Source organism: Chiloscyllium plagiosum, chromosome 10 (genome assembly GCF_004010195.1).
Source record: "Chiloscyllium plagiosum isolate BGI_BamShark_2017 chromosome 10, ASM401019v2, whole genome shotgun sequence".
Lineage (NCBI taxonomy): Eukaryota > Metazoa > Chordata > Chondrichthyes > Orectolobiformes > Hemiscylliidae > Chiloscyllium > Chiloscyllium plagiosum.
In genome coordinates this window covers 37,703,202-37,726,217 of record NC_057719.1, presented here as the reverse complement: position 1 = coordinate 37,726,217, position 23,016 = coordinate 37,703,202, and the positions used below count along the sequence as shown (strand labels likewise).

General features: G+C 40.0%; 1 protein-coding gene and 1 non-coding gene across 2 annotated transcripts in view; both read right to left on the bottom strand.

Moving 5' to 3' along the window:
- znf839 (zinc finger protein 839) overlaps positions 1–12,423 on the bottom strand; it is a 48,864-nt gene extending 36,441 nt beyond the window's left edge. Inside the window, exons 1-2 of the mRNA XM_043697449.1 lie at positions 9,735–12,423; positions 1,195–2,112 (exon numbers count right to left, since the gene is read on the bottom strand). Of these exons, the coding sequence (XP_043553384.1) occupies positions 1,195–2,112; positions 9,735–10,856 (2,040 nt within the window). The 5' untranslated portion in view covers positions 10,857–12,423. The remainder of the gene's footprint in view (positions 1–1,194; positions 2,113–9,734) is intronic.
- On the bottom strand, positions 11,507–11,579 carry trnak-cuu. Its single transcript has one exon. It is a non-coding gene; the product is annotated as a tRNA-Lys (tRNA).
- Positions 12,424–23,016: the final 10,593 nt, after the last annotated feature.

The following is a 23,016-nucleotide window of genomic DNA, read 5'->3' as shown; positions in this document are numbered from 1 at the left end:
TCAGAGGCTGAGGGGTGACCTTATAGAGGTTTACAAAATTATGAGGGCCATGGATAGGGTAAATAGGCAAAGTCTTTTCCCTGGAGTCGGGGAGTCCAGAACTAGAGGGCATAGGTTTAGGGCGAGAGGGGAAAGATATACAAGAGACCTAAGGGGCAATGTTTTCACACAGAGGGTGGTACAGGTATGGCATGAGCTGCCAGAGGAAGTGGGGGAGACTGGTACAATTGCAACATTTAAAAGGCATTTGGATGGGTATATGAATAGGAAGGGTTTGGAGGGATATGGGCCGGGTGCTGGCAAGTGGGACTAGATTTTGTTGGGATATCTGGTCGGGCATGGACGGGTTGGACCGAAGGGTCTGTCTCAATGTTGTACATCTCTATGACTCTATAACATGTGAGACCACTTATAGGATCAGAAAGAAAAGGACTTCTTCTCAATACCTGTGATAATTAAAACCTTCAGGACATAATTTTTCAAAGTCATTTCATAAAATTACATTACTCTATCAGTATTTCTGCATCTCCTCCACTACATCTGTTTAAAATGATTGCTCAAGTGTTAATTGCTTTTGCCATCAGCACTTTCATGAAACACCAATATCCAGACAGGCTTCAATAAAAGTCTCAACCATAAGAATAACACTGAAACACTGAGCAAACAATGCAGAACCATAAAGAGTGACAGTTTCGAAGCAATTTACACTCAAGGTCAATATAGAAGACAAAATACCTAAGACCACCAAAATGTAGGTTCAAAGGCACTCAATAAATTCAAAATAATAAATGACAAATTGATTTTTAAAGATAAAATAAATCATGAATTTAGTTTTTATAAATTGAGTCAATTGTTAACACATTATGTTTAGTGTATCTTCCACTGTTATATTTCATTTCCTAGTCAGTGACAATAATTTTGAAAATTAACAGTTCCTCTCAATATCTCAAGCAATGAATGCATGAATATTTTCATACTTAGCTAAACTGACCAGGAAGGTTCCAAGGTTAATCACAAATCTGTGCTGAGTTATTTGAGTTACTCTGTGATATCTCCACCTCAGACCCAATCTAAACAGTCACATAAAAGAATACCCAGTTCAGTAGGTACTGGCAATAGCCCTGGAACCATGCTCCAGTGCATCATTTTCAGAACAGAGAACAGAAAATATGAATTCATTACTTCATTACACACCTGCTGGAAGTCTTGGGAAGAAGGGGCTGTGCTGTCCACCATTACAGATGCAGTGTCAGTACCTATGGATGATACTACTACTTCAGGGTTCATTTGACCATTCCTATCATCTTCGTTATCCCCAATAATCACATTACCATTGGATTTGTCCACAGAAGTTCTCTGTTCCTCAGAGACGGGAGCCAGCTGTCCATGCAATGGGTTGAGTCTATAATGCCGAGCTAATCCTCCTCTTCCAATGTAGGACTTTTCACAAGTATCACATTTGAACTTCTTGGGTTTGAAAGAGCAAGGCATTGAAAGGCTTGGCTCATCCACTTTCGTTTTCACATCTTCTTCATCAAAACTGTATTCAGAATAATCATCAGAGTCTGACTGATGACCTTCTGCCAAATCTTCAGTTTTTATAAACTTGTAGTCCTTTACTTTGTATTTTGGAGGTCGTGATATTCGACCAGATCGAGTTTTAATCTTCACAGGTTTTTTCTCCTTTGATTTATCACTAGGTTCATGCTTCTTGGTATGGCTGGAACAAACTGAATTTCCTACAGCTGTTGTAATGGTAGATACACTGGTATTCGCAATACTAGTCTGTCCACTGATGCTCACTCCTGGAATCACACGAATGGCATTTACGGGTGCAAGTGGAGGAGGCTGCCGCTGAACAAGTAGCTGAATGGGAGGTTCTGAAGAACTATGCAAAATATACTGTTGTGTTCCGGATGTTGAAATTGGCTGGATTCTAATGATCTGGGGTCCAGAAATATTAACTCCCCCTGAAACAGTGGTCCTTTTGTTAACCGGCTGGCCAGATGTTGCAGTTTTGGACTGTACTACAGCTAGGGGTGGCATGGGCCGATCTTTTTCCTCCTGTGGCTGAACTGTCTGTATATGAACTTGGACAGTTTCTAGTTGATGCTGCAAGAAAAGAGAGAGAGGGAACTTAGTATTCACTGACTTAAAAGTTCACAAATATAGTGCAATTATTTAATGAGACTGATCAGAAAGGTCCAAAGTCAGAGTGCTGAATGAACTTCTTTCAGCCAGGATACAACAGCAACATTGTCCTCCGTAATAACAAATGTGTTAATAATGGAAATATGTAGCTTTTTAATGGGTTTAGAATATAACAGTTAGGAATAACGTTTAACCAGTTTAAAACTGATAAACAACGAAGGTAACAAAATTCAATGGTCTAGTACCATATTGACTTCAAAGGTTAAAAATGAAGGTATTTTACTTGCTATTTTCTAATCCATTGGGACCTTGCCATAATCCAAGGAATTTTGAATTATTATAACCACTTATCTACTAACAGTGCAAGCACATTAGAGTCAAGGATGCAGGCCTTGGGAATTGTCAGTCTTTAGGTTCGACTTTTTTTTTGGCACCTTTCCCCTGTTGATGGCGATCGTTTTAAGTTCGTGCCCCAACCCTTTTGGAAGTTTTCTTAATCTTCTACTATGAAAACACAAAATACTGTTCAAAGCCCTAGATATTTCTTTATTTTCCATCATTAACCCTACACCCACTCTCTGCAAGGCCAACACTCTCTTTGGTTACTCTCATCCTATTCAAATATTCCCAACCTTTAAAACCTCCCCAAACATGTCCCTGTGAAAATTCCAAGGTTTGCACAAAGAATGGCCACTAGAGCTCAATAGTGAGTAAGACAGGCAAAGACAGAAAACTGGCAATATTTTATTTTCAAAGAAAAGCAAACAACTGTAGATGCTGGAAATCTGAAATAAAAACGTAATTGTTACAGAAACTCAACAGGTCTGGCAGCATTCATGGAGATAGAAACAAAGTTAACGTTTTGAATCCAGTATGATTTTTCTCCAAGAAAATAAAATGTAACAGTTAAAATTGTGCTTCAGAAAATAAGCATACTGTCTTTTAAATCTTCAGTGTCACACATTTCAGCTTGATGGAAAAGATGAAGAAGTGTTTCAAATTAAACAAAACTAACTGAGCTCACGATACAATTAGTCAAATAAATTTACAAGCTCTTCCAACATTACACCAATTTTATGGGAAAACAACTTATAGATCAGCAAAACGTATGCTACGCATTTAAAGACATAGAAGGACAACACATATTTTCTAAAACTGTCCAGAAAGTGTATTTCATGATGCAAAATGGAAAGATATACACAAGAAATTTTAATTATATTTTAATGAAATCAAATTATTTTGCAAATTAGACTAAATTTCTGAAACCCAATTTTACGTAATTCCAAAATTCTGTAACTCATCATTAATCAATAGCCAATGTAATTTTCTAAAAATCAATCTGCATTAACAAAAACCATAGACGTGGCATTTGATAATTGGAAGAAAATTCACACTGAAACAAACTTGCTATGATAATTTGTTACCAAGTTTTCAGATTTGACACTTGAATTTTTACTTAATGATGTACTGTATCTACAGTTATGCAGTATGAGCACTTGCACCATGTTAATATATGGAAAATCAATTTTACGTCATATGAGGAATCTAGCTCATAAAAATCTTGAACCCAATTCCAGCATTTAAAAAAGTATGCTTGTCTTAAGTGCATGAATTTGAATAGGCATGGTCAAATATGCAATATATTGGAAAATTAGAAATTAAAATTAAAATTACGACTTCAAACAAGAACATTTTCTCTCCTGAGCACAATTACATACACTGGGTGAAAAAAAAAGCTCCTTAAAACGAATGATTAAAATACTTCTTATACATGGTTCTATCCTTAAATGTTATGCATACAATGTTGCGCCTCAGAAGAGCTTTCCAAGGAATTACACTAGTTTAACCCCTCCTGTGACCTCCCTCCATTCTTTTCATAATATGGTTTGGTGCCAGTGACTACAAATTTGAGTACTGTGAAACTTCAAATAAGTGCTCAGACAGGATGAATTTCAAACTCTAACAATGCTCCAATCCTGAATTTACTAAATTTTACCTACAAATCCAGTATTATAAAACTCAAGTAATCAATCAATACAGCACTGTATTCGCACTGCAGTGTTGGTGTGCAGCAGTTTGACTTTTAATGACTAAAGTAGGAAAATAAATTTCAAGTTATTGCAAGACTAATAAAGGCACATGCATACTTAAACACAATGTACAGCATTCAAGCCGTGTAGGTAGCAATCAGGTTAGGCACTAATTCTACATTTCTACATCAATTCAATCCCTGAAATAGCAATGCACCGACAGTACAAATGTGATAAAAATATAACCACTTCAGTCGGGTCTCTGCACGTCAGGTCAAAAGAAACAACATGACTGTCACTGGTCCCTTGGAAGGTGCACTGAGATAATTTTACAAGAGGTCACATTGACATAACTGGAGTGAAGTTTTCACAAGCAACCTATGCAAAATTTTTAAAAAATATTTGTTCACAGAATGTTGACACACTGAAAAAGGCCAGCATTTATTGCCCACATCTAACTGTCCTCAAGAAATTGGTGATGAGCTACCATGTTTAACTGCTGTAATTTATCTGATATAAGTACATCCACAGTGCTGTCAGAGAGTTCTCAGATTTTGACTCAGTAGCAATGGAAGTATAGCAAAATACTGTAGTTCCAACTCAGGATTTGAAGTGGAACGTTCAGATGGAGTTGCTCCCATGCATCTGCAGCCCTGGTTCTTTAGCTTCAAATGTTCTTCACACATTTCAAAAGGTATTGTCGAAGGAGTCTTGCTGATTTGCTACATTGCATCTCCAACATGGTCCTGTATACTTTGCTGTGATGCTAGTTGTTTTGGAAGTGAAGGTTCAAGGGATTGGACAGGAATTAACTGCTTTGTTGTGAATACTGTGATTCCTGAGCATCATTGGTGCTAAACTCATTGAGGCAAGAAAAGAATATCCCATCACCCTCCTGATTTGTGCCTTGTAACTGGACAGACTTTAGGAAGTCAAGAGGCAAGTTACTCACTACGGAATTCCCAACATTTAACCGGCTCTTATAGCCATAATATTTACATGACTGGTCTAGTTAAGTTTGGCAAAGGTAAGAGAAGGATAATGGGGATTCAGTGGTTGTTATGCCAAAAATAGGCAAAAGGCGATTGTCAGATTCACTATAAGAATAGTAGTAGTGGTTTTGAACTTTGCATCATGTTCCTCATAATTAATGAGAATAGCTACAGCTGAAAGTTATGACTGGAAGCAGTTTGAACTTAAATGCAGATATTCAAATTTTTAGCAATAATAATTTCTTGTAACCTCCACAATCCTCCAAAGTACTTAAATGAAGAACCGCAATAACGACAGTGGCTGTAATTAATATGAAAAGTAGTACAGGGATACATCGAATAATTAACATTTGACAGAACCTGAAGTGAACTTTTGTAACATCTGGTATAATTTCCATTGGATTAGCTCGAGTAAATGACAGTAACTTATATCTCCAGGACTAGTTATATCAATATTGCATACTTAGGATTGATGCCTAATAAGCAAACCAGCACTTTCGGAATAATTACAATTAATGTGCAGTCTTGTCACAGCTTTCATTTCAAAGAAAGAAAATAACCATCCAAAATCGGATCGAAACCGGACTTTAAATTTTGTCACGTTTCACAGAAGACTCCAAAGATCAACATTAAGAACAATTTATAGCTATATATTATCTTTAAGTGAAACTATCTTGAGCCACTTCACAAAAGCATTATAAAAGAAAACATGATTCTAAGCAATGTAATCAATGGAGGTCCATAAGACCATAAGAAATATGAACAGAAGTCCCTTCAATCCTCTAAGCCTGCTCTGCCATTCAGTAGGATGATAACTGATCTGACATTCCTCATAGCCACTTTCCTGCATTTTCCCCCAGTCCTTGATTTCCTCAAAGAATCAAGAAATGATTCATCTCAGCCTTAAATATACTGAAGGACTTTGCTCCCACAGGACTGTGGCAAGGAGTTCAAAAGACTCAACCCTCAGAAAAGACATTCCTCCTCATCTCAGCCTTAATAGGCACCCCTTTACTCAACTACACCCTGTGGTCCTAGTCTCTCTCATGTGGGGAAACATCTTTTTCAGCACTTACCTTATCAAGCTCCTTAAGAATCTCTCTCATTTATTTAAACAACAGTGAGTAGAGAGCCAACCTGCTTCAACTTTGCTCATCAGACAATCCCTCCATACCGGGGATCATTCTAGTGAACCTTCTCCAAATTGCTTCGAATGAAATGATACATTTCCTTAAACAAGGGGACCAAAACAACTCTCAGTACTCTAGACATGGTTTCATCAGCACCTTGTTTCAGTAAGACTTTCCTACTCTTATAGTCCAATCTTCCTTGAAATAAAGACCAACATTCCATAACATTTCTGATTACCTGTGTGTTAGCTTTCTATGTTTTGTGCACAAGTACCCTGAAGTCTTTGTATGGCAGCTTTCAACAGTTGTTCTCCCTTTCAAAATGAACAACTTTACATTTTTCCACATTAGCTTCCATTTGTCAACTCTTACCCACTTACTTAATCTCCTAAAACCTCTCTGTAAACTGTTTGGATCCCTCTTACAACTAGCCTTTCCACCTACTGTATCATCTGTAAATTTGGCTTCAGCACATTTTCTTCCTTCCACCCTCCAAGTCATTACAAAAATATTGTAAACAGTTGCAGTTCCAGCACTGATCCCTATGGTATCCCACTCATCACAGGTCACCGTGAAAAAGAACCCTTATCTCCACTTGCTGTTTCCCGCCCATTACCCAATTCCCTGTCTATGCAAATTTACTATCTCCAACACAGTGGGCTCTTATGACTTAACATTTTGTGAGGCACCTTGTCAAATAGAGCTGATAACCAAAGAAGTAGATTTCTCACAGTACATTAAAAGGATGATAAGTAAGAAGCAGAGGGGTTTCAGAGATGCGAGTTTGAGACCTAGGCGACTGAAGGCACAGCACTAATAGTGAAGCAATTAAAAGAAAGGATAAACAAGTAGCAAGAACCAAAGGACCACAAATCTTGAACAGTTATGGGACTCAAGGAACAATAGTCAGACATGAGGCCACGGAGAGATAAGAATATAAAGATGAGAATTTAATAGTCATGGAATTGCTGGACTGGAGGCCAATGTAGGTCAGCAAGCAGGAATGTGACTCAGTACATGATAAGACATGGTGGCATTTTGGATGACCTCCAATTTAGAGGGCAGAGTTTGGAGTCCAACTGGGAGCACAGTGCAATAGAATCATACAAATGAGGCCCTTTGGCCCATTAAGTCCGTATCGCCAAAAATACACTACTACCTATGCTAGTCCCATTTTGCCACACTAGGCCTGCTACTTTGAATGTTATCACTCTTCAAATGTTCATCTACGTAAACTTTAAAAGGTTGTGAGGTTTCCTGCCTCAACTACACATCCAGACAGTACACTATAGATCCCCTCAAACACCTTCTGGGTGAAAAGGATTTTCATCAAATCACCTCTAAAGACCCACCTTTTACTTTAAAATTATATCCCCTTGTTACTGAGCCTCACTTCGTAGAAGATAGGCTCCATCCAAGACAACATCTTGGTGAATCCCCTTTGTACTGGAGGAGATGCAATCACATCCTTATCATGTGGCAACCAGTCTGGCACACTTTACTCCAGCTGTGGCCGAACCAAAATTCTGTGCAGTTCCAACATGAACTCCCTGCTCTAATACTCTATGCCACGATTGATAAAGGCAAGTGCCCCGTATGTTTTCTTAACTATCCTATTAACTTGCCCTGCCACTTTAATTTGTCTACTTTTGCTCACCTGCCAAAACCTCCAATAGCTCCTTACTTCTTATATCAATCTGCCCAAAATGGATTACAGTCCATCTCTTCAAATTCTGTACTTGCATTCTCCTTCCCCCAAGAAAGATGTGAAATATTCATTTAAAATTCGACCAATATCCTATGTTTTCTTGCACAAATTATCTGCTTGGTTTTCCTAATAGGTCCCAATCTTTCCCTTTTCTTCTCCTCAATGTACTTGTAGAATATTTTAGAATTCTCTCTAATCTTGCCTGCTAGCAATTTTTCATGTTCCGCCTTTGCTCTCATAATTGCTTTCTTCTGGTCCACCCTACGTTTTCTATACTAGTCTACGGCCTTTGCTGTTTTGCTCCCTTTGTAACTTTTTATTCAGTCCCAAGTATTCCTAGACACCCAAAGTTATCTGGTTTTCTGAAGACTGTGATGACAAAGGCATTAAGGAGAATTTTTTGGAGGAAATGAGCTAAGACTGCACAAACTCAAGCAATGTAGAAACAGACAGTCTTGGTTATAGTGCAAACAGGAGCTTAGAATGTCATCCCAGGATCAAATGCTCCACTAAACTGGCTGAATATCAGACTGTCATCAAGGAGAGAGATCAAGTTAGCAGCTACTGTACTGAATTTGGAATGACATCCAAATACAAGATACGTTTTGTGACAGCATGACAGAGATAAGATAGAAACAAGACAAAGACGAGTTCAGGGCCAGGCAGACAGACATCATAAAAGGGAAGTTTAGCTAGGTAGACTACTGGAGGGAGAGATGCAGTAGTGTCAGCTGTTTGAATGTTCTCAATCTTAATGACAAAGAGGTTAATGAGCTCCTTTCGCTTATTGCTGGAGAGAAAGATGGCGAGAACAGAGGGTAGGGGTCTCAGAAAATGGTTGGTAAGGGAGAATAAAAAAGCCACAGGTTATCTTTGCATTCTTGGATGATTCTGGAATAGAGCAGGACCTGACAAGTGTTTCAGCTGGCCATTAGAAATGGCAGTGACTGCCAGTTGTCTGCCATACTTTTCAAGTTTGTATCCCATGCACTTAAGGAAGTGAAGGAATGTATCAATAAAACAAGGAAGGAGAGAGAGAATAGTGGTCTTTTGGGTACCAAGTTAAAGGTATACAAGAGTACAATTGAGTAAGAGAAAATAAATAGAAAGGTAGGATTTTTGAAAGGGCATTTCAAAGTGCAGAACAACCAAAACACAGGAAATAGGAAGAGTTGGGCCATCCAGCCCCACAAGCCTACTCCACCATTCAATATCATTGATCTGATAAAAGTGGCCTTTTAACTTCACTTTCACTCCACACACCCAAAGACTCCCTTGTTGATCAATAATCTGTCTAACTACAGCCTTGAATACATTCAGTGACCCAGTCTCTCCTCCTGACTGAGAATGAAAACGCAAAACCTGATTACTTTGAGTAAATAAATTTCTAACAATGCCCTTAGTTTTAGATTTGTCCAGAAAGCCCCAGAAATCTTAAATGCTTCAATAACTAAATAATTCTAAGCTCTGATCAACTATAGTTCAAACTTTTCTCAGAGGACAGCCCCTTCAAGCAACAAAATAAAATCCCTCTAACTACTAGTGTAAGTATATCGCTCCTGATCAATCAAGAACGTACACAACATCCTAAATGCGGTCTCACCAAGGCCTATAGAATATAGATGTAGCAAGTGTTCTCTAATTCTTTATTAACTACACAATAAATGACATTTGAAGTTATGAATTATTGTTTCTTGAAATTAAGTATCAAAAATGCATGTACCTGGATTGAGGGTGTAACTCTCAATGGAGCCATTTTTTGTTGTGCACGTGCAATGCTTTGTTGTATACTCTGCTGTAGAGCAGCCTGATGAGCAGCATTTTGCAACTGTCGCGTTGCATTGTGAATGATTGTCAACGGCTGAGTAAAGACAGCAGGCTGCTGTGAAACAGCCGTTAGAATCTTAGGTTGACTAGGCCGGTTCACTGGAGAGGAGTGGGAGGAAATATTTATTTGCTGAATTTGGGTTGGGTTGCATGAATCTATCCTTTGGACAACTTGACTCGGATGAACACTGGCATGCACCTGCTGCATCGTAGCATTGCACTCAGGCACTTGTAACATCTGGTTCTGATCTGTGGAAAGCACTCGAGTTTCCGGAGGAACATATGATGCAAAACTGGTCTTCTGTAGAATTTGATTTTCAGCAGTCTCAGAGTTCAATTGCACAACATTGTTTTTGCTGAATTGCGTCGCTTGTTGCTGCGACTTTGTAACGTGAGCGATGACTTGCTGGAGATCATCTGTCAGACCCACATGCTGCACAAACTGGGCATGTTCCTGCTGTTCCTGATGATGACTACCAAACATCTGAGCCGCTTCGCCTTCGCTTACTTCTACCAGTCCCTGTTGCTTTGCCAATTGCTCGACCAGTTGTTGCTGTTCCTCCGGGGTCAGCCCCGTGCCCTCCACGAAAGTGCCATCGGGCTGCACATAAATAATAGTGCTGGGGGTGGACTCGATCGAGATGCTCTCCAGCTCCTCCGCGGCCACCGTGAAGTCACCTGCGCCCACCGCTGCCACTGTGCCAGCAACTGGAGGGGCCTCGGCCAAAGAGTTGATGATGCCATTGGCGTTCAAGAGGCCGCCCGCACCATCGGCTAAAGTGCTGACCGCCTGAGTGGCCTCTCCTCCTCCTCCTCCTCCTCCCACCACAACCTGCACGATCTCCTCCGGCAGCACTTGGCACGAGTGGGCATCGAACTGCTTACAGGGCACGCTGGCACAGCCGGTCTCCGTGCTCGCAGGGTTCTGCTGTACCAGAGTCTCCAGGCTGTCGGTGCCATGCTGCTGGGGAGCTGCCCCCTCTTGTGTTGTCAGCCTGTTCTCCTCATCGTCCGCCATGTTGGCGGCCCTGGCTCTCAGGCAGAGGGAGTCGGGAGCGCCAACACTAATTTCTCTATCGAGCTTTTTTTCAACCCGGAGCCGGCGCCGAGGTCGAAAAAGGAGAAAACAAGCCCCGAACAGCGACCGAAACCGAAAAAAACGGCGAAACGGACGCGAGAAAGATTAATCCCTTTCCACAAAAAAAGCAGTCGTTATGCGGACGTCACAGGCGTCGAGACAACATGGCGGAAAGCGGGTGTACGGCAGCCGGCGAAGCTGAAAAAGAACGCGGCTGTGACGTCAGGATTTTGCGGTTGCTGAGGGAGGGGGTGGGGGAAGGAAAACGAAATGATGCTTCAAGATGTGGTGGGATGGGGAATAGGAGGAGCTGCGAAGGGGCCCAGATATCCGTCCCCAGTAAAACCTAAAATAATTATGAGGAGGCGTCCTCTCCCTACCCGGCCTGTATTAAAACAAGATTACGTGCGATCCCATTTCAGTACATGTGTGCAGAAGCATGTTTTTTGGGTTGTGGGGGGGTAACTGGAAAGAGGAACATAATAACGATCAAAAATGACAAATCGGCGAGAAGTATATTTGAAATATCTCAATATTATTTTATACCTTGACACAATTAACTTAGTGTTGAGAAGAAAAACAAAATGAGACGCCCAACGTGGGGCTCGAACCCACGACCCTGAGATTAAGAGTCTCATGCTCTACCGACTGAGCTAGCCGGGCACTGTGTGTATTCACTGATAGAATGCCCCATAACATCTACTTTTCCTAAATGCCTACTGTCCGGAATATTACACGGATTTGCTTTCCGAACATGTTGGTTAACGCACTTCATGTTAACCATCACGACTAAAAGTTTAATGGATTTGGAAAACCACAGCTGAAGGGAATAATAAATAATTTATAATAGGTTTTAACAAAGTAGTACAACAAACTGTGAGAAGTTCATCCTGTATTTTTTTTAAGGAGACAGTAAAATTAAATTGAGATTTTAGTTTTTGCAACAGAACTTATAATAAGTACTTGTTAATTTGTCTCTTGTGATTTGGATCCATGTATTTCAATCCTGAAAAATATAATTTGATACGTGTATGAAGAAATAGACGGATTAACTAATGACGGTAAGGATTTCTTTGGGATGAAAATCTTTTCAGCACGGTTTTCAAATTTCTGTCACATATGTTCCAAGTACAAAATGCACATTAAATAGGTATATTTTTGTCTGTGTTTGGCAAACTAAGTCAGTCGAGCACATTTTTTTTCCCATCCGAGGCATGTGGCTTCTGAAAGCGTGGAAGAAACATAGTTCATTGGATTTTGATATCACCGAAAGGGTATGAGAAAACATTCTGACATTTCCACTGCTGTCAGTGTTAGAGCATTACTGATAGAGGTTCGGAAAGTGATCATGCAAACTTAGCACATGCAGAATTACATTTTATTTTGCTCAGAAACTGTATGAATCCAAATAAGTTTCTGTAAATCCTTTTGTAGAAATAGAATCAGTCTGAATATGGAGACAGACAGACTTTAACCTCACACCTTCAATGCAATATCTGAGCTGACATGGCACCTATTGTTAAAGTGCACTTGAAAATGTAATTTTTTAAAAAAAGTTCTGGGATTTATATTTGAAAGAACTGAAACAAACATGGTCATTCTAAAGGATGAGAGAACTTAACAAACAATCCAGGTCTTTTTCAATATACCATTTCAGTTATATCACCCTGTAACCTTCTATTGTAAATTCTGTGTCTTATGATCTTACACTCCACAACCACCTGTTGAAGGAGCAGCACTCCAAAAGCCAGTGCATCCAAATAAACCTGTTGGAGTATAACCTGGTGTTGTGTGATTTTTAACTTTGTACACCCCAGTCCAACACCGGCACCTCCAAATCCTGCTTATAGATGCTCAATTTGGCTCCTGTCAGGTCCACTCAGTTCCTCTGTTTATTACAGCCATTTAACTACTGCCTTAGTATTTTGCCATAGACAAAAGAGCTGAACTCAAGAGAGAGGAAGGGAAGCTGATTACCTTGATGCCAAAGTCACATTTGATAGTGTGGCATCAAGGAGTCAGTAGAATTGAGGGGAAAACACTCAACAAAAGACAGTTCCAATTGGAGAAGTATCATCTCAACCACAGGACATCAGTAGCAGGAGCTCTTCAGGATGATGTCTATGCCCAAACCTCTTCAGCTGTTTCAAGAATGATCTTCCTTCCATCATAAGGTCAGTGATGGGGATGTTCACTGATGATTACACAATGTTCAGCACCATTCATGACTCCTCAGATACTGAAGCAGTCTGTGTCCAATTCAACAAGACCTGGACATCATTGAGGCTTGGGCTGATAAGAGGTAAGTAACATTCACATCACACAAGTGCCAGGCAATGACCATCTCTGCTAAAAATAAAATCAAAATATTTCCCCTTGACTTTCAATGGCATTGCCATCACTAAATTGCATGCTACCAACATTCAGAAACTGACTGGACCAATGAACAGCTGGCTACAAGAGAAGGTTAGAGGCTGGGAATTCTGTGGCAACTCACCTCCTGTGTCCTTAATGCCTATCCTCCATCTATAAGTTTGAGTGCAACTCCAACAACACTCCAGAATCACAACATCATTCAGGACAATGCAGCCTACTTTATTTGCACTCTATTTATCACCTTTAAAATTCATTCCCTTCACCACCAAAGCATTCTGGTAATTGTGTGTACAATTACAAGATGCAACAACAAATCAAGTCTCCTTTGACAGCATTGTCCAAACATGCAACCTTTACCACTTAGAAGGAAAGAGCAGCAGATGCATTTGAACAGCACCAGTTGCAAGGTCCCGTCCAATCCAGACATCATTCTGACTTGGAACTATATTGCCATTCCTTCATCAACACTGGGTCAAAATCCTAGAACTCCTTTCCTAACATCACTGTGGGTGTCTCTGCATCCCAAGACTGCATTAGTTCAAGAAAGTAGCTCTAACTGCAACTGCAATTAGAGATAAGCAAAACAAAAATGCTCATTTAGCCAGTGATGCACACATCCTACGGCTGAATTTTAAAAGTTCAACACAAGGGTTAATTTTAAGTTTGAAGCACTGGTAGCTTAGGAAGCAATTTGGATCAGTGAGTGAGAAGGACATGACTAGGCAGCAGAACTATGAGTGTTGTGTCTATTAAAGAGATTTTAAAATGACAAATGGAAATAGAGTATTGGAACACTCGGGTCTAAACATGGTGAAGGCAAGCAAATGATTTCAGCCACCAATAGGCTAAAATAGAGGTGGAGAAAGTGAGGACTGCCGATACTGGAGATCAGAGTTGAAGAGTGGAGTGCTAGAAAAGCACAGCGATCAGGCATTTCGAGCATAAGTCCTTCATCAGGAATGATCATTCGAAATGTCGATTCTCCTGCTCCTCGGATGCTGCCTGGCCGGCTGTGCTTTTTCCAGCACCACACTCTTCGACTAAAATAGAGGTGGGGCCAGGTGAGACCACGAAGGTTTATGTAGTACTCTTTCTGAGGCACAGGGACAACCAAAGTACATATTGTCACATCTCGGTTTGTATCAGCATGCCTTCCAAAACAGAAGTGTGTCAATACCTCCCACAATCCAAAGATGTGCAGGTCAGGTGAATTGACCATGTTAAATTGCCCGTAGTGTTAGGCAATGGGTGGGTGTAGGGGTATGGGTGGGTTGCGCTTCGGCGGGTCGGTGTGGACTTGTTGGGCCGAAGGGCCTGTTTCCACACTGTAATGTAATCTAATCTAATCTAATACACGAATTCAAAGCTGCCGAATAATCTATCAATTTACTTATTGTCTCTAGGACCCAGGAGTCAAGTTTAACCCTGTTTCCTCTGGTTGGGGCGGAGATTGTGGTTACCGGCAAAACAAAGTATCTGTTACGCTACCTCAATATCAATTCAGCAAGAGGCTGTCGAAAACTGCCAAAAGCACAGTAAACTGATATCTATGCACTTTGCAATTGACTGTGCCACATAAGCAGCTTTTTGACAGTGAAATATTTAAAAAGGGTTTCTGCGGATTTGAAATGCCTCCTCCACATCATCCAGTCGATGCAAGCTGGATACTCGGCAAGCCGAAGGAAACAAATAACCTTGCAGAATCCTCAAAAATATATTTTAAAAAGTAGCTCCCAGCTGCTGACATTGCATATAAAAATGAGCTGAATAATCAAATACCTGGACGGAAATGAATTCAGCATCAGCAGCTCAGTTCCCATCCTTACATTCCTCATAGGATGCACATGAGCGCACTCATAACTAACGTCAGAAATCATTTTAAGCGAACCTTTCTTTTGGGAATTAGAGAGCATCTGTACTAAAACGTTTGCTATTATCAAGTTCTCACTTTTATTCCTGGATCACTGTATTTCTGCGCAGACACGCATTTCATCTTTGATCTGGATTGTCCTGGAGACATAAGTTGAACATTAGAGCATCAAAACATAAATGACACGTTAATCGATTCGTAGAAAGTTATGTGTAATAATAATCAGCGTAAAGGGGCCTCTAAACAATTTGGTACTTGTTAATAATTGCCAAATCAGTCTCCCTTGCACAGAAAGTCATCAACTGACTTTCTCATTCCTGCATGTTCTGATGGTTAAACTTCTGGTCCTACCTGCAGTCTTGGACATGATAGACCATCCTCCTATAACAGCTCTTCAGCATTGCCCAGGGGAGGTAAGATTGTTCTCACTTCGTGTCATTCCTAACTATCCAATTGTAGCCAAAAATTCATTTCTTATATCTTTGCTTCCTGCTCCTGCACAGTTACCTCTCGTACTTCCCTGGCTGTGTCCTAGGTCTCCTATTTAGCATCAAATGTTGCCTCTTGAGGACATTCTAAAATACAACTCTGATGAAGCGTCATTTAGACTGAAAGCATTAGCTTGCTTTCTCTTCATGAATACTCTCTGACCCACTGTGATGTCCAGTATATTTTGTTTTCAGGCATTCTAAAATACATCAATTTCCACATGATGCTACCCAGTTCTATTGCACCACTAGCTCTCTCCATGCCTCCACTATTTCAACTATCAGGCTGTTTGTCTGACAGCCAGTTCAACCAAAATGACAGTCACCATACAGTATAGCTGCTTGTTTCAGTTTGGTCATAGGCAGCACAATTAGAATGCACTACAAAAAGTGTCTGAAGGGGTTCTTAATAGGTTGACTCACTGATTTGCAGGAAGTACATTGATACGCTTGCTATTTGATCAAAATCCCGAATTAGAAGCATGACAGATAATTACAATTACTTTGTGAATAAAATTAAAGCTAACCAAAATACAGCTTTTATCACATCATTTAAACTCAATTTTCAATAATTGTACCAATAAGAAAGCAAGATAAAGCAAGAATTTGCATTCCCCTTTCAGTGCAATCTGGAAATGTTACACTGCCAATGAAGTACGATACTTTCAAAGCGTACTTGTTTTGTAATGTAGAGAATTACGAACGTCGATTTGCACATAAGGTTCCATAAGCAAAAACGCGATATTGTCTTAGTAATGGTCGGTAAGGAAATGTTTGTATCTGGTCAAGACCAGGAGAACATCACAATTCTTTGTGGAAGAGTCATTAAAATTCAATCCCACTTACCTGCTCAAGCGAACCCAAACAATCCCTGCATTATTTTGAAGAAGAGCAGGAGGTATTATCCCTGATATCATGGCCAACAACATAAAAAACAGATTATTTGGTTATCATAATATTATTTTCTATGTGCATTTTCTGTGGGCAAATTGGTTGTTGCATCAAGGACTGTGACTACATTTAATTGGCTTTAGAGTACCTTGGAATGTCCTGTACTCATGGAAGGCACTATATAAAAGCATGTCTTTCCTTTTGCAATTATAATATTATAACAAGATTTTTTAACAGACACCTGAATAAACAAACAAGGCCAAAGTTAAAGGTACAGGAAAAGGTATATGAATTTCAGTGCTGATGTGATGTTAGGTATGTAGACCGCATATTCCAAAGACTAGCACATTGTATCAAACAGCATATTCTTTTGGTTATTCGCGACAGGCAAGGTACTGACTATCTATGTATATTCGTTGCAACTGTTTTGACTAAATGAAATAGACACAATCTCCAGTTCATGCCTCAGTGCAATGCTTTGACTAATCATGGTCAAGCTGTCTGGTTTAAATTCAAACAAAGTTTGGCATGTAACTGGCAGTCATCATTTAAATGGTGCATTCTCCATACCAACACTTTTCCTAATCAAAGTGCAATTGCCAAGCAATCAGCATTCTCTCATACAATATAAAATGTGCCTCAGTGCAATGTTTTGATAAATCAGGGTCAAACTGCCTGGTTTAAATTGAAACAAAGCTTGATATTTAACTGACAATCATCATTTAACAAGTGCATTCTTCACACCAACACTTCTCCCAATCAAATTCCACTTGCCATCCAATCGTCATTCTCTCACACAATATAAAATATGCCCTTTATATTGGTGGTCTTGCAAATGTCCTGTCGAATACAATACAAAAAAACTTGGACAAATGTTTCTTTTGCCACAACACTCAAAATTAGTACTATTAAGGAGTTATTTATATCATAAAACATTAATGTTAATACCTTAATGTCCAATATTATAGTCTTAACTACAAAAGTAACTGCAGTAAGATTATTATTTTCAATAATAATACAATAATAACTAAAAGAGTATAAGAAAGTAAAAATAAATTCCAGCCCAAAATTACTGAATTAATGTTCACCTCTGTGCTAGGTTTAGGATACATTATGAAATGAATTTCAGGGAAACTGAGCCCATGAGTAACAGTCTGCAGTACAAAACTGCCTAACTTGTTTCTATATGAAGGATGGAGTAATTTTACATAAGGCAAAAAAAAATGCCTATGGTACATGACATGGCCCATGACATTAGCTGGACAGGATAGTGCAGAGCTCAGACAGAGTCTGAGCATGTGCCAGTCGCAGCATCTTGTGCACTGTGCTGTCATAATGAGCGCATGTGATGATGATGAGGGGTTTGGAGAAGAAACGTGTGAGTAGGGACAAAGGCTAGGAATGGGATCATGGAATGGGGAAGGCATAGGCATGCACCAAAAGAGGACCTTGCAAGAGGCTTGCATTTGGAGTAGGGTGTGGCTTGCATCAAGAGCAGTGCGGGGAGGCCTACACCAGTGGTGATGGGGAGGGTGACAGGTTGGTTGTGTGCACAGGATTGGTAGAGGAGGCTACAAATAGAGCTATGGGAAGCCAGCAGTGGGAGCAGGGGGAGAACTGCAAGGAGACTGGGGGCAGGGGAGGGGTAGGCCTTCACCAGGATCTGGAGGAATGGGGGAGTTCTGCAATGAGGCCTACACTGAGGATTGGGAGAGGCTGCCACGTGAATGAGGGCAAGCAGGCCAGTGACAGGAGAGGATATTGGTAGGGTGTATAGGGGGACAGGGTGTGAGCTTCAACCAGAAATGAGAGACTTGTATGTAGTGCTACTTTTCTTTGACTGGAAGTGATGAAAAGATTAGGGTAAGACTGGAAAGTTATAGGGATGGGTGATAGAGAGAAGCTGCTTGGTGGGAGAAGGAGAGGTATGTTGGAAAGAAGAAAGATAATGTTAAAATCAACCAAACTGTTTTTTGTCACACAAGCACTTTATTTTACATTTTGCAGTGTCACCTTTAGTCAGGCAGCTGCTTCCTGTCAGTTAAAAAAAATGTTGGCTTAGTTCCTACTCTTTGCACCACTTAGAAGTGGTGTGCATAGGACATTCTGTAAAATAAAGTCAATTGACAGAGAATCAATTTGGATAATTGCCAAGGCAGCTTATGCTGTTCTGAGTGGGGCTGAATTTCATTATCGAAACACAATTAAGGTTATGTTTCGTTAATATTTATGATGGCTAACCTTGAAGTTTTTTTTTAAAGAACAAGCATGGGCTCAGAAGATCTTTTTGTTTGAGCATCAAGGTCTCAAAGCGTGTGTTAAAATCTAGTGTCAGGTGTGCAAAGTGAAAAATACCAACATTCCTTACTTCCTGAGCAAAAAATTCACAACAATTAAAATCAAGTCAGTTTAAAGAAAGAACAAAATGTTATATATGGTTGTTCAAAATAATTCAAATCTAGACATATTTAAACATGACTGGACACATGTCCTTTTTTAACTCAATGTTTGTTTTGATCAAAATTGAAGTTTCTTTTGAACAGGGTTTCTTATATATGAAATAGAAGGATACCATGTAGCATTTCTGAATGCAATGATATTTATGGGTCATGCTTAATGTGGAAATATCCAAACTAATTTACATATGGGAAGGAGAAGAATTATAAGTGTGAAGTGAGAAAACTAGGCTTTTCAGCCCATCATCTCCGTGCTGGCTTCTTTTTGAACAGCAAGCTAGTTTGTCCCACTCCCCACTCTTTTTCTAAATCTCTGCCATGTTTAAAAATTCTCTTTATAAGCTACTGCTGAATACCAGCTATACTGGTATTCCACATCTATTCATTGTGTAAAAATGAAGTTGTCACCTTAAATCTGTTATCATACTATTAGAATTGAGGAAGAAATTTATCATTTTGCCAAAAAGTACAGTAAGGCAGATAATTGATAGAATTTTGGAATTTATCAAGCAATATCAAAAATTGATTAACAAAGATAAAACAGAACTTTATAGTAAATTAGCAAAGATATCAAAACTGGTTTTCAAGAGCTTCCATTGACATATGAATAGGAAATGATTAATGAAAGTAAGAAATTACAGAAATAAGAAATTATAATGGGGAATTCAAAAATGATACTAAACAGATAATTTGAGTCCGCCTTCATGACATAAGTCACAAAAAACAGTCTGGAGATGGAGGGAGCTTCAGAATAAGAAATTAATCTTAATAAAAATATACTGGAGAAAATTGTGGATGAAAAGCCTCTAAACCTGTTTAATTTGATAATTTAATCTGCCTAATTTGATAGCACGAGTTTTAAAAGAGATGGTTAAAGGGACAGTGTTTACTTGGTTTTGATGTTCCAGAATTTCTTAGAATTTAAGAAGTAACAATTACAATTCCAGAAAGAGAGAGAAATACAGCAGGAATTTAAAATAAAACAAAGACATGATGGAGATCTGACACAAGTAAAAACAGAAATTGCTGGAGTAACTCATGTGTGGCAACATCTGTAGAGAGAAACAGAGTTAACATTCCAAGTCTAGTTACAATTCTTCAGAACTGGAGTCAGGACCTTCACTCAACAAGCTAGACACCATTAAAAGTAAAGCAACTGCTTAACTGACACGAATCCACAGTGCTAAACATATGTAATGTACCATGTAATGATGCATTGCAGTGAACAGCGAACACTAGCTAAACACCCAACTTCTATCACCTAGAAGAACTAAGAGAGAACCAATACCTATAATTTACTCCAGGTTACATGCATTCTCTTCACTTGGAAATATATCACAATTGTCCAAAAATCCCGGAAGACTCCTTTAGGGTACTACTTACAATCAATCAGCTGCATTGGGCAGCCCACATCATCCACATGCCTGACACAAGACTCCCAAAACAAGCTCTCTGACTCTGAACTTCACCAAGTAAAGTGGTTGTCATGAGGGCAAGGAAATGCTTCCACAATGTCCAAGACTTCTCTGAAAAAAAAAAGTATTATGCCCACCAAAAGATGAGAATCTCTAGCTCAAGATTGTTTAAACTAGCAAAACAAATCCTCAAAGGAGCTGACCATTTTGAGCATTACTGACAGGGAGGCCAGAGTGGAGGCCAGAGGATGGAATGTGCAAACGTTCCACCTCGCCATCCACTCCAGCAAGTACCACCTGCCCCACCTGTGCCAGAGTGTGTAGATCGAATATTAAGCTGTTTAACCATCTCACAAACTACAACAAAGGAGTGGACAAAAGGGCTACTCAATCTCAAGGTACTGTCTAAGATGGAGACACCCTGTCCAACAACACCATTGCTGTACCTGCACCACGCAAATTGCAAGAATTAGGAAAGACAGCTCCCCAGCACATTGTCAAGCCAATGCTTTTCTAACTCAGTTGTTAAATGAGGCCATTTCCAGGTCAACCAACATTTGCCGCTCATCCCTACTTTCCTTTGAGCAGAAAACGGTGAATGTTGAATACTGTTTCGGCTGTTCAAGGCATTGGTTCAGCCACTTTTGGAGTATTGCATGCAATTCTGGTCTTCCTCCAATAGAAAGAACGTCCTGAAACTTGAAATGGTTCAGAAAAGATTTACCAAGATCTTGCCAGGGTTGGAAGGTGTGAATTATAGGGAGAGACTGAATAGGCTGGGGCTACTTTCCCTGGAGCATCGAAGGCTGAGGGGTGACCTTATAAAATCATGAGGGGCATGAATAGGGTAAATAGGCAAGGTCTTTTCCCCAGTCAAAAAGTGTGGTGCTGGAAAAACACAGCCAGTCAGGCATCAACTGAGGAACTAGAGAGTTGACATTTTGAGCATAAGCTCTTCATCAGAATTGTGAACATTCCTGATGAAGAATTTATGTTCAAAACATTGGCTCTCCTGTTCCTCGGATGCTGCCTGACCAGCTGTGCTTTTCCAGCTCCACACATTTTGACTCTGATCTCCAGCATCTGCAGTTCTCACTTTCTCCAAGGTCTTTTCCCCAGGGTGGTGGAGTCCAAAACTAGAGGGCATAGGTTTAAGGTGATTGGGAGAAGGTATAAAAGGGACCTCGGGGCAACTTTTCTACACAGAGGGTGGTGTGTGTATGGAATAAGCTGCCAGAAGAAATGGTGGAAGCTGGTACAATTACAACATTTAAGAGACATCTGGCTGGGTATATGAATAGGAAGGGTTTAGAGGATATTGGCCAAATGCTGGCAAATGGGATTAGATTTATATAGGATATCTGGTCACCATGGACAACTTGGACCGAAGCATATTCCATGCTGTATATCTGTATGTATGTACTGTATGTAACTGATTCTCCTGCTTACCCATTTCAGAGGGCAGGTAAGTATCAACCATGTTTGTGTGTGCATCTGAAATTACATAAAGGTCAGACTGTGTAAGGACAGCAGGTTTTCTGCTCGAGAGGTCATTCATAAATCAGACATTGTTTTCACGCTTTTTTAATGTGACAACTCTATATTTTCATAGTTATCGTTATTGTTATAAGGCTTTTATTTCATATTCATTTAATTATTTGAATTTAGATCCCGAGATGTGATGATGTGCATGTCCTCAGAATAAAGGAGCGTCTATTTAAAGCTGAGATGTGAAGACATTTCTTCAGAGGGCCATGAGTCTTTGCCGCTCCTCGTCACAGACAACTGTAAAGCAGAGGCCTTGTGTATAATAAAAGCTGAGATAGGGTCTTGATCCAAACGGGAATCAAGGGTTACAGGGAGAACTCAAGAAAGTGAATGTGATCAGCCATCATTCTTTCGAACGGCAGAGGTTCCAGGGGCCGAATGGCCTACTACTGTTCCTATTCCTTATGGGTAATGTCTCTCCATCAATAGTCCAGCTATTTGATCAGTCCAGTTCAATACCATTACTATTCTACTCTATCTTTAGGGTTGGGCAGTGATAACTTTGCTGGCAACATCCATCTTCCATGAACACACTTTTTTTAAAAAATGCATGGACCAAATGGTTGCCCCTGGTGCTATTTTCGCTCCTATATGTTTCAGCCTTTCAGAGTTAGCTTCTCCATCTGAACCGTTCGTGCCTTTCAGCATATCAGATGGCTAAAAGGAAGGAGTGCTGAGCAGCGTGGAAAAGAGCTAATGGTATGTGACCAAAGATTTGGATGGAAAGACTGGTTTTGAAAAGATTAAGGGGGAAATAGCGAGGTAGGGCGATTTTACTTGTATTTTTCACGATCTACACATGCAGTTACAAGAGTAAAGCAATTAAGGATTCGAAATAGCATATTAAATGTCCACAGCCACCGTTCCCTCAATAGTCTAACCATGATACTACAAGAAGTGAAACCTGCCAGTGATATACCAGTGGAAGGGGCTGCGCACACTGGGGAGGATGTGTCTGCACTGTTGGATGGGAGGAGCAGGGAGAGAGAGACACACCTCCGGGATGTTGTTGGAAATAGCTGCTTTCCTAGTTGGGTTTTCTGTGACAGGCGCTAA